The sequence below is a fragment of the Gadus macrocephalus genome, chromosome 2 (assembly GCF_031168955.1).
Source record: "Gadus macrocephalus chromosome 2, ASM3116895v1".
NCBI classification, from domain to species: Eukaryota; Metazoa; Chordata; class Actinopteri; order Gadiformes; family Gadidae; genus Gadus; species Gadus macrocephalus.
The window spans coordinates 5,276,412-5,293,604 of NC_082383.1; the positions used below are offsets into that span (position 1 = coordinate 5,276,412).

Sequence of the window (17,193 nt, forward strand, 5' to 3'; positions counted from 1 at the left end):
CTATCAACACAGCCCACCGCACACTACCAACACCAGTAAACCTACCAGTACGAAACAGACACCAGCATACAAAACACACTCTACCACCTCTTTCATCCGCCGTGTGAATGCCCCCTCTAGTTAGACCGTGTCCTGAAGGGAGTGGGGGGTCTTCAGCTTTAAGTGAGTTATGCAGAACATGTAATGATCCACCACAACTGCATGACTACACTAAATAATCTTTCATCTCCTCCGTAATCTTTAAGTCTTTAGTGTGTTTGTCTAATGGTGTGATGAGTGTGTTTGAAGGTGTGTTAGGTGGTAAGTTTGGTAGTAAGTTTGGTGGTGTGTCTTGGTAGCGAGTGTTGGTGTTGCCATTTACCAGAGGAGTGGGAGTCAACACACACACACACACACACACACACACACACACACACACACACACACACACACACACACACACACACACACACACACACACACACACACACACACACACACACACACACACACACACACAGAGAGAGAGAGAGCAAGAACTCTGTTGACTGAGCTGAAAGGCTTTGAGTCACACTAACCAATCAGACAGACAGAGACAGACAGGCAGGGTCTAAGAGCAGATAGACAGGGTTCCCCTAGCGGCCATATTGGAAAGTCGGTTGGGTAAGCCTTCTAGACTCTTTGGGTGTGTTTAGAATGCAACTCCATGGAGTTGTCGCCATGGTTCCCCTAAAGATTGTAGAAGGTTTCCCCGCCCAACTGACCAATAAGGACCGGCCGGCGGTGGGGGGTCCTGTAGAGCTGGCCCGTGTCTGTGACCGCAGGATGCTAATGATGCCTTGTTTTCCCAGCATGCATTCTGGCTGAACCAAACCGAAAAAAATCTAAATAAAAAAATGCAACAAGCGCCGACATTGTTTAGCTTTTTAAGAGCGTTGAGGGAGGTTGGCACTCTACACTTATTGTTCATACAAACCGATGCTATCTCCCCCCCCCCCCCCCCCCCCCCCCCCCCCCCCCCCCCCCCCCCCCCCCCCCCCCGCTCCCATCCATAGGCTTTAATGGACATTTCCTTACAAACCCATTACTCTCTCACTTCCTGTTTTTCCTGTACCAGAACTTTAAGTCCTCTACACATCACTGAGAATCCCAGAGTGGTGTCGCTCTGCGGTATTTCCATTTGACATACAGACAGGCAGAGGGGCAGACAGTCTCTTTGAACACCATATCTGCAGCCCACTCTCCCGCTCTCAGCCAAGCACAAGGACCAAACAGTAACTTTATTTAGGCCTTTTTGCAAAATTCAGTTTGAAGTCGTTAGAAGAGCATGGGGGGGGGGGGGGGGGGGGGGGGGGGGGGGGGAGGGGGCTGGCTCCATGCCCAAGACCCGCCGAGTTCACCACCACGGCCAGAAGCCCAGCAGAGGAACAGTGTAGTTAGACGCGCTCTGATCCCAGATGGAGGGTGGGGTGATGGGGTGAGGGAGGGGGGTGTCAGATTCCTGTCCGGGGGGGGGGGGGGGGGTGGGGGGAGATCCAAGGTATCATTGTAGGCTCAGTCATTCCACAGCAATGACATCATCAACCCCCCCGCACCCCCCCCCCCCGACACTCGCCATTCAGTCCCGGGACAATGGCTGGCTCCCGGCCAGGAGGGGGGGGGGGGGGGGAGCGGTGAGATGGGGAAGGGGGGGGGACCATGTCCACACACGGTCGGCGGTCGGCAGCTGTGAGTCATACGTCAGGTTTGTCATGTGACAGTTCTGCACAACCTTAAGCTGCTGTTCATTCTGAAATGTCCAGTCTCTCGCTCTCTCTCTCCCTTCATCTCTCACTCTCGCTCTCCCTTTATGCCTCGCTCTCTTTCTCTGAAACAAGCCGAAGCAGCCGTAATGACGTCTCCAACTCTCTCTCCATAGTATGAGAAATGAAAAAGATCAGATTGCATTCACTGTATATATTCTATCATTTTAAATGTCTTTGGGCAAAGGAAGACAAACGTAAGCAGCAATGGCAGCTATTTATTTAGAGACAGTTTTTATTAGACCCAAGGGGGGAGGTGTGTGTGTTTGTGTGGTCATCGGATGGAAGTCATGTCTTCAGGGTGGACAGCGAATGAAGTCGCTCATAGTGGTTGACCAGTCATGCAGCGAGACCTGTACTGTTATATAACACACACACACACACACACACACACACACACACACACACACACACACACACACACACACACACACACACACACACACACACACACACACACACACACACACACACACACACACACACACACACACACCTCTTTCAAGGCGTCCAGAGGGAATGCAGCTCAGCAGTCTGGATACATTTGAATATTCTTCTATAACAAGCAGTGTTGGAGGTCTGCCTGTTTCAGAAGATTATTGTAATTCTTCCAAACTTCAAAACAACAGACGTGAGACTTCATTAAGAAACCATATGCCAGTTTTCATGCCCTAATTAACCGCTGCATCTCTGGCTTCATAATGAATATGAAATATCTGACATTTTTACGATGCATTTAATGCAACTCTTACGATAGTGTGAGTGCATGTTCTTAACATGGTGGGGAATCAAACCCTAACCCTGGCAGTGTTCATTCCTTGACCAGTGTGAATCAAACCCCTTACTCAGGCACTGTTAATCCCTTGTACAACCAGTGGAAATTAAACCTAACCCAGGCAGGGTTAAAGCCTTGCTCTACCAGTTGGGCTGGACAGGGAATCGTACCCCTTACCCCGGCAGTGTTAAGGCCTTGTATCATTTGAGCTTGACAGGGAATTAAACTCTAAATCTGGCGGTTTTAATGCCTTGCCCTGGATCAAGTTAAAAGTCCTTCAGCCGAGTTAGGGTCAGCCCACCCAAAGCTCTAACTCAACATGGAGAGTGGAGGTCAAAGGTCACGACAGCGAGGGTCCTTCTCCAAACGCTACGGGCCCAGGATAACCATCTTCAACTTCCTTCCCTTTCCTCCGACGTCAACTTCAGCCTTGGAAAGAAAACACCAGAAACATCCCAAACCACCATCAGTCCCGGGGCCCCTTCACACAGAAGGACTACTGTTCTTCCTCTACCACTTCCTCCCTCCTTCTCCGTCAACATACGACTGACCCCCGCTAAGGCTAAGTGACCCTTCCGTTTAGTGCACTAATTAAACATTTAGCAGTCAAACAGCAGGACTGACTGGCAGGTACACAGCAGTCAGGCCAGAATGTAGCGACCCGGCTAAAACTTTTCGCACCACCCTGGGAACCCGAGGGGGGGGGGGGGGGGGGGGGGAGAGAGAGGAGAAAGAGAGGGGAGAGGGGACGCATGGTCGACATCTCCAGCTCATTCATGCGTTGGGACACTATGCAGCAAATCGGTTTTAAAATGGATTAGAACTGTCTTTCTTGTACGTGACGTAACTTATAGCAACGGTAGCGTCGCTCTAGCGGCAGTGAAAGGCATTGAGTGAATTCTCAATGCGCGAGGGTTGTGTCACGGGTTAGCCTGTGGGTCTGGGGTTTGCAAGCTGCATTATAAGAAGAGGCCAGCTGTAATCCCAAGTCAAGTTTTTTTTCAGCCTCTTGCTACAGACACAGTAGTTAGCGGGAGAGGCTGACGAGCGAGTTGCGCTTTAACGCAGGACGCAGAGTGTGTTAGTCTGCTTCATACAGTTTATTCACTCCTCCGTTGCACCGACTGCAGCCTACTTCACACACCGTTTCCAGGAACCCTTCAGTGTGTTCACTGGGAGTGGGTGGGTGTAAAGATCATAACGTGTTCCGGTTCCATGCCTCGATGTGTCAAGTCCCTTCCAGATGACTGGGTTACTTCCATCGGCCCGTGGGAGAAAGTTTAGTGCTAGCCCGCTAACTGCTAGCTAGTGTTTTGTTACGCCACAGTGTATTCATATGAACACAAGGTGATTTAACCAATACCAACATGTGCTATGTATTGTTAGCATTAGCAATACGTTGTGGTTTTGTCTGAAGTAATAGTTTTTTTAACCATAATAAATCTGCTCGTTCAGTATCTATCACCCTCCTAATGTTCCTGGAAGGAGGGTCCCTCTTCTGTGTTCCTCCTTAGGGTTGCTTCCGGCTATGTTGGAGAGCGTCCTTCCTTCGAGTCCTTCACTGGGCTTAGGGTAAGGGGGTTGGGTCGTATAATGCGTGCATGTGAAGCCCTTTGGGACTGTAAGTGTGATTTAGGGCTATGCTAATAAAGTTGACTTGACTTCACCAACACAATGCAGAGAAAGCAACAGAGGATGCTAGGGGGAACTCTAGTTTAGGGGGCGGAGTTAGAACCGTCACCCGTGAGTGGAAAGTGGCTTTGACAAATACATGGGCGGGGCTAACAAAGTGGGCGGTACTTGGACAAAATGTGGAAGCCAGGAGAGGTCTGATTCTGTGTGTGTGTAGGCGGGGGGCCCTACCCATCATCCAGGGGATGACAGCTTGATGAGGCCCCGAGAATGGGCCCTTAACTCATCAACCAACATCACAACAGCCTGTAGGACGAGTGTTGACGCACTAAAGATGGTCCTATATTACCTGTTATATGGTGTTGTATATAGTCATGGCATAATATATTATGTCATGTTTATGGTCTGTTAGGCATGCTGTGGTTTTATGCGGTGTGTTAATGGAGTATTAACATGTTGTGTGGTGGTATATGTGGTGGGTTTAATGTGTTGTGAGATAAATGTGAGTTTTATCTTTGTGGTATGCAGCTTGGTGTTTATTAGGCCTTATATATTGTGGTGTATAATGTGTTAAATATGGTATGGTATATATTTATTGTTGTATATTGTTTGTTGTGTGTTAAATATTGTGGGATATTATGGATAAATTATGCTGCGGAAAATATTGTGGGTTGTATATTGTGGTATGTTTTGTGGTATTAAGTGTAATGTGTTCTACATACTTTATCCCAGCCCAACTGAAATCTTGCAGAACCAAACTGCTGTGAAGCTGGAGGATTTTAAATGGAAAGCACATTCATAGGCCCAAGTTGAGCAGAAACCCTAACAGCTTTGATAAAAGCAATGAAGAAATGATAATATGGGCTGATTCTGCCAACGCTAAAAAGGTGAAAGAGTGAAGGTTTTACCAGTTGGAAAACTTAAAATCATCCTATTATACTAATACGACTTTCCCTTGAACGTATAATGATATACTTAAGGAATATTACAGATGGTGGAAACTTCAAATCTGCAACCTGCCGTAGTCCCGCCGTAAAGTCTCTACCGAGAAAATGTGGCCGATTCAATTAGAACCCCTAGTGACGTAGCTAATGGACCACCTCAGCCTAGCACTTGCAGCTCTAAAATAAACCAGACCGCAAGCACGGTGCGTCAAAGACATTCTCCGGCAAAATAGAAAAAAAAAAATCTGAAAAAACAATCAAGGACCTCCCAGTGGTGGCAGAGTCCTTATCCTTCCTTATCCTCCACAAATGTTAAAGTCATACCCTAGGTCTATGCCCTATAACGTAGATCTTCCATCATCACTCGGGGAAACTCTTCAAATGACGTGATGGATGCAAGAACCTTGGATCCCCCACAGATCTGTCAAGTCAAAAGGTCAGCCCTCTGGCTGTTGACCCTAACATCCCGCTGTTACCATCTCTCCTGTTACAATGGTCACACAGGTTGGTTTAGCCAGCGTAAACAACAGCTGTGGCCCGTCACACTGGCCCAAAGGACCTCTTTGAGTGCAGGGTGCCATCCTATCTGTTGAGGGGTTGTTTGTTGGTAGGAGATAGGGGGTCCAAGGATGCTTGAGGACTTGTGGGTGAGGGTGGGGTTGACCAGATGTCAATCACACCAAGGCTGCATGATTGAAATCTGGTCAACTCCACCCTTATCTGCACCTCCCAAGATGCATTGCTTTCTCTGCGCTACCCTTACCTTAACCACAGCAAATAACTAAACCGGAATATATATATATATGAGAGAGTATCTTTCCCAGGCCAATAAAGACCCTTTGATTTGAATTGAATAGGGAGAGAGGGAGGGAGAGAGTATGCTGAAAGAGAGAACATTGACAACCACCAGCAAACTAATATACATGACAAATGAATACGACCTCCCATTTGAGATGTACCTATATCTTTGACAAATTTTAAAAAGTCATTTAGTTGGGAATTTCTAACGCAAGCACGCACACTCACCCAGGCACGCAATCGGAAAATGCTCACTCTCCTAATCGTTGACCTGTGTTGCTGCCTTGCCCAGCGGCAGTTAGATACAGAATGGAGATTTTCTTTGTCTGTTCAGGGCTGTTGGCTTGGTAGAACCAACAGCACGGGACATTAACAAACACAATTCAGCACCCCATCAGAACCAGAATCTGGTTAACGTCCTGATCTGCCATCATACGATATCGTAAGTAGGTGCAGTGAGATCTGCATTAGCCAGGAGCAGAGCGGCTCAACTCTTAACGTATTGACAAGCAGACCGAGTAGTCAGCTAGCGGGGTACTTACTGTTACGGTTAGCTTTGAGCTTGGCTAGCAACTTCTGCGTGGAGGTCAGGTCTCCGCTCTTCACGGCCTGGAGAAGGTCCTGCTCCTTTCCCATGATGCTGCAGCGCTCTGGAGCAAGCTTCTCATCCAGACACGCCCCAAATAGAGGCTACAGGGGGGTACAGCTCTCAGAGCCACATCCTGGTGCCCATGGGGACCCCGACGCCCACTGCCCTCCGTCCCACCCTCCTCTTCGCCCTCCAGGGAGAGAACACGTCTGGCCGCTGGGTAGGTCCTGGTTCGATCCCCGACGCCAGCCAGGGAAATGGTTAACGTGTTTTCGAGAGCTGAGTTTCCTGTCGCACTGTCTTCCTTTCTCCTCAGTGCTTGACGGAGATGTTATTTCCAGAGACGGGGGAAGAGGAGGGTGGATGGTGTCAGGGAAGCAAGAAGAGCTACTGTAGAGGAGCCGTCGAGGGAGGTGTGGGGGAGGTCTGTGGTCGGGGGGGCCCCCTGGGAAGGCAGAAGTCTCGGAGCCGGTCCAACCAAACCTGAGAACCAGAAGAGAGAGGGATGGAGTGAACGGAGAGAGTAATAGAGAGGGAGAATGGAAGACTGCTGACCACAAGAAGAAATGACACACGCACTGTCACACACACATGAATAGACAGCTCATGCACACACACACACACACACACATAAAATAAAGACCCACACTAACAATACATGCATTCACAAATTCCTGCACGCACACTTACACATGCATACACAAAAACGCACACAGGATCACATGCATACTCAAAGCCATGAATGTGAGTGCATGATTTTATTTGTGCGTGTGACACAAACATGCGCACACACAAACCACTGAGTACGAAATGTAACGGGTTAGCCCTCGGGGTTGTTTTTAAAGCCACATTCAGATCTGTCCTGGTTCCTACTTTAGATCTCTGGACCAATAGGATGCTGGAGGATCCCGATCTCGAGTGGTCCTGCACTACCACGTGACCTGTCGTTGTATACGGTGGGGCCCTTGGGGGGCCGACGCAAATATTTCTTCTCTGCACGTTTTGACATCCAGGCCAGACCGGCGTAGTTAAAGTGTTCCACAACACTGACCCATCTCAACCTCAGCCGAGCTTGACATGTCATCTTTAACAGAAAAACAAGAGCACTGACTAAAATGAATGTCGTCTTTGATACCTTGCTGAATGTGCCGTGTGTGTGTCATTTCTGTCAGGGCTCAGTTTAATTCGCTCATGATTGCCCTTAGTCGTGGCTGTACACCTCATAGTGTTTCAGTTTCTGATGCAACCAAGAAGCCTAGTTTTTGAGAGGATAGTAGGCTATGGCGCTTTTCGTGATACCTATAAATTCAGTTGCACTGCGGGGGCCACGGTGTTAACATGAACACACACGCATCGTTTGAGGTTGAGTGTGGAATCGGGTGGCGTGCGTCCCCATTCTCTACTCTGCGCTGTTTTCTTGTTGAAACAACCCGCCGGGTTACATAACCAACACACCCGGAAACAGAGCAGTGTGATGCGGGCTGTCATCCCCGATCACCGGCCTCCCGTTAGACTCCTCTGAGAGTGAGAGACACACACACACACACACACACACACACACACACACACACACACACACACACACACACACACACACACACACACACACACACACACACACACACACACACACACACACACACACACACACACACACACACACACACACACACCTGACCTGATTTAGGCAACACAACAAGAGGACAACTTTGATCGCGGAGACGTTTTGAGGATACGTTTTAACCCCCCTGTGGGCACCGAGTGACGCAGCCTGTGACTGTGCAGTAAGCTTAAGCGTAGGCTATTAGATAAAAACGAATTAGCCGGTTGGTTACTTAAATGTTGATGTAGTCGTTTTGGGAAGACCGCAACGCACAGAAAGACCGTCTGCGAGGGAAAAGACTACGACAAGAAGTTCCCGTTCTGTTTTATTCGAGTGGAAAAGCCTCCAAGGACTCCCAACTGGTGGAGGTTTCTTGCGGTGGAGGAGAGGTGGAGAGTGAAGGTTCATGATCAACCATAAGGTGACGGTGTCGCCTGGAAGCCACGAGACGACTTTCCTTTCCCGGGACGACCTTTGCACTAAACTTACTCACAACAAGTGAGAAGAAGCGGCGTCTTGTACACCTTTAAATAACTGTAATTTAGATCATACTTACTTTCTGGGGTCGGCCTAGTCTCAACTGGTCCAGAACAGAGTGATTGGCATTTTCCTGTTCCCGTCCGGGAACTCTGGTTAAGTTCTGCTGGGATGATAGTCACCAACTCGACGAGGAGTATTCCTTGTTTTCCTCCTGGCATAAAAAAACAACGTCCTTAACTTCGTGTCTGCGGAAGGTCTGGCAGGCGGTAAGGTTAGACTGCATACCGCGTTGCGTTGGTTATTAGCATTCCCGTTAACATTCAGGACGATATTCCACCTCGCCGTCACTACCAGATCCCACACACTCCACACAAGGTCTGGTCGTCCCTCCCACTACTGCTGCACCTCCTCCCTCCACTGCACCGCCCCGCCGGCTCACTCCTCGTCCCAAACATGGGGGGGTATGTTGAGTTGGCATGTTCGTTTCTTTATCATAAAGTATTTTATTTCACACAAACGCACAGACCCGTGGCGCATCTGAAACACTTTCACCTCCTCGATATGTTGGAGGCAGGTCGAGTTTCTGAAAGAAACGCGTGCGTGCGTGCGTCGGTGCGTGTACGCGAATACGGTACAACGCAGGATCAAAGAAGCCGTCTCGCGTTGTTGTGTGTGTCATTTCTGGCAGCGGTGGACAAAATACATAAAAGTCTGAGCCAGCGTACAAAAGGTCGGCGGGAATGAAAGGGAAACTTCCACGTGAAGTTGAGGTCGCTATTGTGTTCACGTCCCAAGAGAAGGGACCCCTCTCTGCACCTGCGCAGGTAGGGACGGGTCGCTTTCATCAAAGCGACTTCTCAACGCTCCACACACAATTCCGCAATTCGCTCTCGACCACGGCTCTTCATTACATGCTTGTCGCGGTGTTGACCCAGCACTCAGATAAGAGACTTAAAACAAACTCGATGCTGACACACATTTAATCGACAGGCAATTACATGTTAGATAGAACATATATAAATATATATGTATTAAAAAATCATTAATCAGTGAAATAATGACAAGATAGTCTTTGCTATATCCCGGATTTTTGGAACTTCTGCTTTCTTTAAAGGAGAATCAGTTTGACTCTTATCACTGTGCTTGACTTTCTTCTGTCTCTCACTCACTCACACACTCACAGCACACACACTTTCTTCGGATGGTTGATGGTTGAGGCTGCAGTTTAGCACACTGTGTGTCTGTGTGTCAGTGTTCCCTGGTGTAGAGTTGGATGATCTTCTGATGGTGTAGCAACTCCCACAGCAAGCCCTCCATACGGAGGTCGTGGTTGGCATAGAAACGCAGCGGGGTCATGATGCTGTCGTAGTAGTGGTCGGAGAACGCTGCGTAGTTCGTCGTGATGAAGCCATACGCAGACACCTGCCCAGACACCAGTGGGAACATCAGTGTGTGTGTGTGTGTGTGTGTGTGTGTGTGTGTGTGTGTGTGTGTGTGTGTTCACCTGGTCACAGGTGTGCAGGGCAGCAAATAGCATAAGAGCTCCAGTGCTGGGCATGTACAGGTGTCGCATCTTGCTATTGGTCAGCTGATGAGACTTCAGGAAGCTACAAAACACACAAAGTCATGTGACCTGAGTCATTTGACCTGACCAATGAACTGCCAATCTATGTCATGTTTCACTATCTTACATAAAATGTGTTCTGCAACACGCACGCACGCACGCACGCACGCACGCACGCACGCACGCACGCACGCACGCGCACACGATCACACACAATCACACACAATTACAGTATACCATTATTGGTCTGGAGATAAATGTACATTATACACTTTCAATAAGAATAGGTGCGTGCTCTCACTGTTCAGTTAGGTAGGATATAAAATCAGGGTGCAGCATCCTGAAGTGTTCTCGGGAACTGTTGCCGAAATATGTCTTGGGTCTTCCAGAGCCCAAGGACACGACCATGACATACACAGTATATAGACACAGAGCAGACATAAAACAGATACGATATTGTGAAATATTTCATGAAGATAAAAATAACATACACTTGTTTCCTGATCAAAACGCGTTGATCAATGTAAAACAAATGACATTTCATGGAATTTCTCTACAGCCACAAACGCAACAGCTGCTACTCTGAACTGAAGGGAAGATATGTCGCTACCTAGTGTCCGTTATCAGAACTGCAAGACGGAAAGTCGCAATAAATAACCTTTGCGTATGCTCAACATGTGGGTTTGAATTGTAGGCCCATTATAAACCCGCAGTGGTAGTTATTTAAAGATAATGTGGGATGGCTAAAAATAAACCAGGAAGTTTCATAAAACCTTAGGCCAACTACAAACCAGGAAGATGACATTCTTTAATTCATCTGGAACCATTATAAACCAGGAAGTTGTAGTCCTTTAATGAAATGAAGGCATACTATAAACCAGAAAATTGTAGTTCCTTAATCAAACGGTACGTGTTAAAACTCACCTGTCCCTGAAGTCCACACCTGTGGGGACATATTCTCGCCGAATGGCCGACGCCATCATCACGTAGTCCCGGATATTCGACGGGATGAAGATGTAACGCGTGTCCTGAGGCCCCAAAAAGACAGACAGCAGGATGACAAACACAACATATGATGAGCGTAACTTTGGATCTCCGGGAGTACAGTCTTCCAGGGGGACATGTCAGAGGGGTGGTTTACCGGGCCTCGAGGGACTCTGGTGAAGCCGTCACCGTGGTACAGCACCAGGGAGTGTTTCATGGTGTTGACGGTGAAGCCATAGAAGGACGTCTTGGTCCCCACATCGCTCTCAAACCCCTGGATCACGGCACCGTTCACCCTGAACACACACGTAGAGCGACACGCACGCTGGTGGTTCCCTTCGACTTGAGACTTTGCACAATTTCCAGGGTATTTGTACCTGAGACTTGAGACTTTGATGCGTTTTATTCCAGTACTACTATGCAAAACAAACATTCACCTCTTCCCCCCAGTTGCCTTTCTCTTTGACCTGCAAGTACTGAGTTGTGGTTACTAAATGGCATTTAATATCTTAGACTGGAAGCTAAGCTGAAAATAGAAGCATCAGATCTTGGCATGGATGTAGGCTGGGGTCTTATGAAGGATGCAGATATGGTGGGGCTGTGAGTTATTGCTTCTGGACCATCGTAGCTATTTATTTATTTATTTTTAACTGTTGACAAATACCCGCTAAATAATCTTCAATGTAGTGGTCAACAGGTCAAATGACTCTTGATGATTGCAAAAGGGGGTTCAGGCTAGCAAGAGGAGATGTCGGAATAACCGAGACAATTAAGCCCTGCTTATTAAAAAAATATATACATTTTTAAACTGAGAAAAAGTAATTACAACAAGAGGCAAGGTTACGCTAGTGCCAAATTGATGTCCTTTGCCTTCAAACACACTTAAGCCGTCAGTGGGGATATACAGGTAATGTTCCACCAGGTACACCTGTTGGCATCGGACAATGCCCTCCTAAGTTTCATTTGGCACAAACTGAAACTGTTACTAAACCCAAGTTCCGAGTGGCAGGTCCTCCCTTTTGGCAGAACTTTTAGTCCCTGTTGTACGATCTATTAAAGGAATGGATGGTTCAACAGCAGTTGGACAGCCTATGTGAACAGGGCAACATACATTTAGTTTTAAGTATCCAGGGGCCTAAGAGAAGGAAATCCCCCACGGGGGTAAAGGTACTCTTCTCTGATGTTATCCGTAGCATAGGCGTACTTGGTGAATGGGTTCCAAAGCTAGCCTGCGGGCTGTGCATGCCAAGTAGTTCACACTGTTCTGCCACGACATGCAATGCTAACTCTGCGTTTGACGCATGGAGATCTTGTAACAAGCCAAACATGTCCCTGCCAGCCTGATTTTAATGTTTATGTGTGTAGATGTAGAGGTTGTGATGATGCCTGATTTATAGTTAGACTGTTTGGCTTTTTTAAGCGACGTGGGTTTCAGGACCCCTGAAGGAAGAAAGGACCCAGCAGTGAGGATGGAGGAGAGTTTAGGATATCTGCCTATTAATCCACCTCTGCGTCACCGCTCTCTACACTAAGGCAACATCAGACAGAGCTGGTCAAACAAATCAGGTTGAACATAGAAGGTTTGCCTTCCTCTCCTATAGCTGAGAGTCGCCGTTTCTCTCCATCTCCAGGGCCTTGGACTGATCATAGAGGCTGGCTTACAAGATTGAGACCGAAGCCATGATCCTGGTGCTGATCAGATCTATAGGGATATACACCAACATTACGGCTGATTTGTGGAATAGGGGCAAAGCAACGGTGTCAACACTTTTGACCTGTCCCAAAGCTTGGCCATTAACAACCAATTCCCCGCAGACTTTAGAAGCCACCTTTCTGAACGAATTCATGGTGGAATCTCGGTTTCTTTTTCGGGTTATAAAGAAAGGAATGAGGAGATGGAAAGCTGTTATTTTTCAACCTATCTTGAAGACAAAGGGGAGAATTCTGATGGAATTTACCATGCTCTTTAGTTTTTGTGGTGTTTACAAAATAAGCAGGGCTGACGAGTCTCAATTGTTCTGACATCTCATATTACCAACCTGAAACCTCTTTTGTAATCATCAAGACTCATAAAACCTGTTTGCCACTAGATTGAAGATTATTTAGCTGGTATTTGGCAGCCATTTCGAATATAGCTGCCAGGGACCCAATTCCCAGCAACTCCATATCTGCATCTTTCTTCTCTGCACAAATCCGAAAGTTAGGTTATTGAAAGGCTTAATTTTCAGTTAGATACGTAAAGCAAGCTACATCCCCAATGAACTGAACCATCCTGTTATTACCGTTATGGAAGGTAGTTTCCGCTTCACCTCGGAGGCGTCAGTGGGAAAGCTCCACTGCTCTCAGGATCACTCCCCTGAAGACTAGGTCGTGGTCTCACCTGAAGACTAGGTCATGGTCTCACCTGAAGACTAGGTCGTGGTCTCACCTGAAGACTAGGTCGTGGTCTCACCTGAAGACTAGGTCATGGTCTCACCTGAAGACTAGGTCGTGGTCTCACCTGAAGACTAGGTCGTGGTCTCACCTGAAGACTAGGTCGTGGTCTCACCTGAAGACTAGGTCGTGGTCTCACCTGAAGACTAGGTCGTGGTCTCACCTGAAGACTAGGTCGTGGTCTCACCTGAAGACTAGGTCGTGGTCTCACCTGAAGACTAGGTCATGGTCTCACCTGAAGACTAGGTCGTGGTCTCACCTGAAGACTAGGTCGTGGTCTCACCTGAAGACTAGGTCGTGGTCTCACCTGAAGACTAGGTCGTGGTCTCACCTGAAGACTAGGTCGTGGTCTCACCTGAAGACTAGGTCGTGGTCTCACCTGAAGACTAGGTCGTGGTCTCACCTGAAGACTAGGTCGTGGTCTCACCTGAAGACTAGGTCGTGGTCATCGATGTCCCGCCCCTGACCCGAACCACGCAGGATCCCGCCGTTACCGACCACTGCACATCTCAAGCACTGGTCGGGTGACCGTCGCTCCACAAGATGGCCGCTGGCGGGGCTGCCGAGGAGCCCCAGGGTGGAGCGAACCACTGAAGAAGAAAAAGAAACATGAGGTTTAACTGTTAATCAGAATGCATCAGTAGCAATGACCCCCTTTTCCTGGCCCCTGGTTTGATCATGGCTACCTGGTTAGGAGCTCCTTTACTACTCAGTAATTTAGTTATTTAGTAGTAGAAGTACTATTAGTTTCAGGAGTCACTAAAGAGCAGGAAGTGGTTTGGGAATCTTGCTCTAGGATGTCTACAGGTAGACTACAGACAAGGGGCTTGACCCCAGTGACCTATGACTGGGAGCAAACACCCTTACCACTAGACCATCTGGACAGGGCATGAGTATGTTTGTTGTCTTTGAGCAGAGAGACGTCTTCCCCAAAAATACGAGCAGAGGCGGAAGAGGAAGAGAATAAAATGAGAACATCAGAGTTTAGGAGGAAGAGGATGGAGAGGATATCAGAGGAGAAATTTGGAATAGCATGATGAAGATTAAATCAGAGGAAGAAGAAAAGCAGAGATGAATAAACAATGAATGATGAATAAAAGGAGATCAGAGCAGGAGGAAGTGGAACAATAGTAGGGCATCCCTATAGTTCTTACAGGCCGGGGGTATCCCCATCCATCCATATGGTGGTGCAAGGAGCCTCAGTCTCTGATAGGCTTTCTCTGTGAAACTCCCTGCCCACTGGAAGACGGGCGTGGAGAAGTTAAAGCGTATCTGGGGGAACCCGTGCAGCTTCCTCACGGTGTTCCGAAGAGAACACGCAGATTCATCCTGTAAACGGAGACACCATCTTAGCTCTCAAACACTCTGATCATTGCAAATCTGGGACCTGCTTGGTACAGTGATTGTTCACATCGAGTTTCTTGGTGTAGTTTAGGTTTGATACATTTGACCTTGGTGAACATGATCAAGGTGGTAACACAAACTGCCATGGACTAACCGACTGTTGGTTAGCTGGTATGATGCTCGTATCATCTTCATACAGGAGCTGTACCTGGCCGGTCGGGATGACACTCTGATGACTGACACACAGAAACAGCTTTACAGCCAAGTTTGAAATGATTTATCACAAAGGAACATATATTACAATCAATTATACATTTTCGTAATAAACGGTATATAATAACATTAATAAAGAACTATTATAAATATTGTGATGATTATTTATGATTACTATCATATTATTGTTGTTATACTACACACCCTCGACTGACATTTTCATAAAATAACAAATCATTAAATAATAAGTTGATTCAGTACAATGCAAAAAGAACCATAGGACATGGTTTTGGGCCACGGTGTGTGTGTGTGTGTGTGTGTGTGTGTGTGTGTGTGTGTGTGTGTGTGTGTGTGTGTGTGTGTGTGTGTGTGTGTGTGTGTGTGTGTGTGTGTGAGTGTGTGTGTGTGTGTGTGTGAGTGTGTGTGAGTAATGGTCATTTTTTGCGGAAGGAGAACACGCACAAGCACACGCCCACCTATGCTCATTGAGCATATAGATGGGCGTTGTGTTCTTCCGCAAAAGATATTAGCTTTGACAAGGAAAGTCTTTGTTAATAATTCGGTCGCACACAAAACGTGTGTGTGTGTGTGCGCGTGTGTGTGTGTGTGTGTGTGTGTGTGTGTGTGTGTGTGTGTGTGTGTGTGTGTGTGTGTGTGTGTGTGTGTGTGTGTGTGTGTGTGTGTGTGTGTACGTGTGTACGTGTGTACGTGTGTGTACACAATAAAGCAGAACAGTCAGCTCTTCACGAATCCATGCACATCGATCCATTGTATCAGATATCGATTGTTAACGGCAACGCAGGCCTTTCCCAGACACGATTATTATCTTTCATAGTGGTGAATAAATAAAAGCTAGTGTCAACAGTTGGCTTGCTAACCGACAGTCATTCAGCTGTTGACGTAACAGGCTCAACCTCCCACTCGAACTTATGTTCAGGATTGGATCAATTCTGAATGATTTGCAACGGAATATAGCGTATGACTTTCTCTAAAACAGGAAAAAACGCAACATGAACAAACCAAACATACCTGAAAAAGGCGCTGAGGGTGGGCTTCCAACCGTAAACAACGACCATGCCCAGGGAAAGGGCTGCCAGCGGAAACACACACCTCCAGGAACTCGACTTTTGGATCACTCGGAGGAAAAGCATCATGTCGCCTATGTGTTGGTGTTGGTCCGTCCCCGCGGTCTGGGCACAGAAAATCCTTCTACTTCCACTGTCCAATAAGTTACTGAATAACTAACCTGACACAAGCACCCGAGACCGGGGGGGTCATACGTCGTGTGTTCAGGTCATAAGTAGGGTGCTAGGGGTGATGCAGCACCCCCTGGGGATTGAGGAGCAGCGTTTTTTAATTATAGATAAAGATAATATATATTCTTTTTTTTATGTAGGTCAAGTTTAATAAAACCATTTTTTATGGCATTTGACAGGTTAATGTTTATGACACTATAGTAAGTTGATCATATTTCGTGCGGTGTATAATGCTCCTAGCTTGCTGGTCTCATTCGCAAGAGAAGAAAGCAGGGACGCGGGAAGGGGGGGTGCTGAGGGTCCCTCCACCACCCCTGAGGGGGGGATTTCAGTGCAGCGATGTAGCGGAGAAAAAGACTGCAGCAATGCTAACCCCCCTCAAGTCGATCCTATGTTTGATAAATCCCTCACCGGCGGCACCACCAACTAACTGTTGGTTAAGAGCCCTGCCAGCCAAAGGACTTTGACTTCCCAGCCAGGCGCTCTGGAAATGAAAACGTAGGGTAGATTTATTTTTACGTTAAGTTGAACTTCTCTATTGTTACGTTAGTTATAATAAGTAATAGGCCTTCACCCCTCAGTCATAGCAGCAAAAACGTGTGTGTGTGTGTGTGTGTGTGTGTGTGTGTGTGTGTGTGTGTGTGTGTGTGTGTGTGTGTGTGTGTGTGTGTGTGTGTGTGTGTGTGCGTGCGTGCGTGCGTGCGTGCGTGCGTGCGTGCGTGTGTGTGTGTGTGTGTGTGTGTGTGTGTGTGACTCTGTGACTCTGTCAATAATGAATCATCTTCTGATTAGAAATA

The 17,193-nt window shown here is 47.4% G+C and overlaps 2 protein-coding genes across 6 annotated transcripts in view; both read right to left on the minus strand.

Annotated features, from left to right (window-relative positions):
- Positions 1–9,015, minus strand: part of LOC132445647 (caskin-2-like) — a 34,210-nt gene extending 25,195 nt beyond the window's left edge. For all 5 annotated transcript variants that reach the window (XM_060035779.1, XM_060035769.1, XM_060035753.1 and 2 more), the window contains exons 1-2: positions 8,679–9,015; positions 6,473–7,002 (exon numbers count right to left, since the gene is read on the minus strand). The gene's annotated coding sequence lies outside the window, so the exon portion shown is untranslated. The remainder of the gene's footprint in view (positions 1–6,472; positions 7,003–8,678) is intronic.
- A 545-nt stretch (positions 9,016–9,560) lies between these two features.
- On the minus strand, positions 9,561–16,415 carry LOC132445887 (alpha-N-acetylgalactosaminide alpha-2,6-sialyltransferase 2-like). Its single transcript, XM_060035955.1, has 9 exons — positions 16,170–16,415; positions 15,082–15,163; positions 14,738–14,912; positions 14,011–14,173; positions 11,308–11,446; positions 11,091–11,194; positions 10,468–10,548; positions 10,107–10,209; positions 9,561–10,024 (listed from the first exon to the last, which is right to left on the minus strand). Exons 1-9 carry the CDS (start codon positions 16,292–16,294, stop codon positions 9,851–9,853), a joined length of 1,146 nt encoding a protein of 381 aa, XP_059891938.1. The 5' UTR covers positions 16,295–16,415; the 3' UTR covers positions 9,561–9,850.
- Positions 16,416–17,193: the final 778 nt, after the last annotated feature.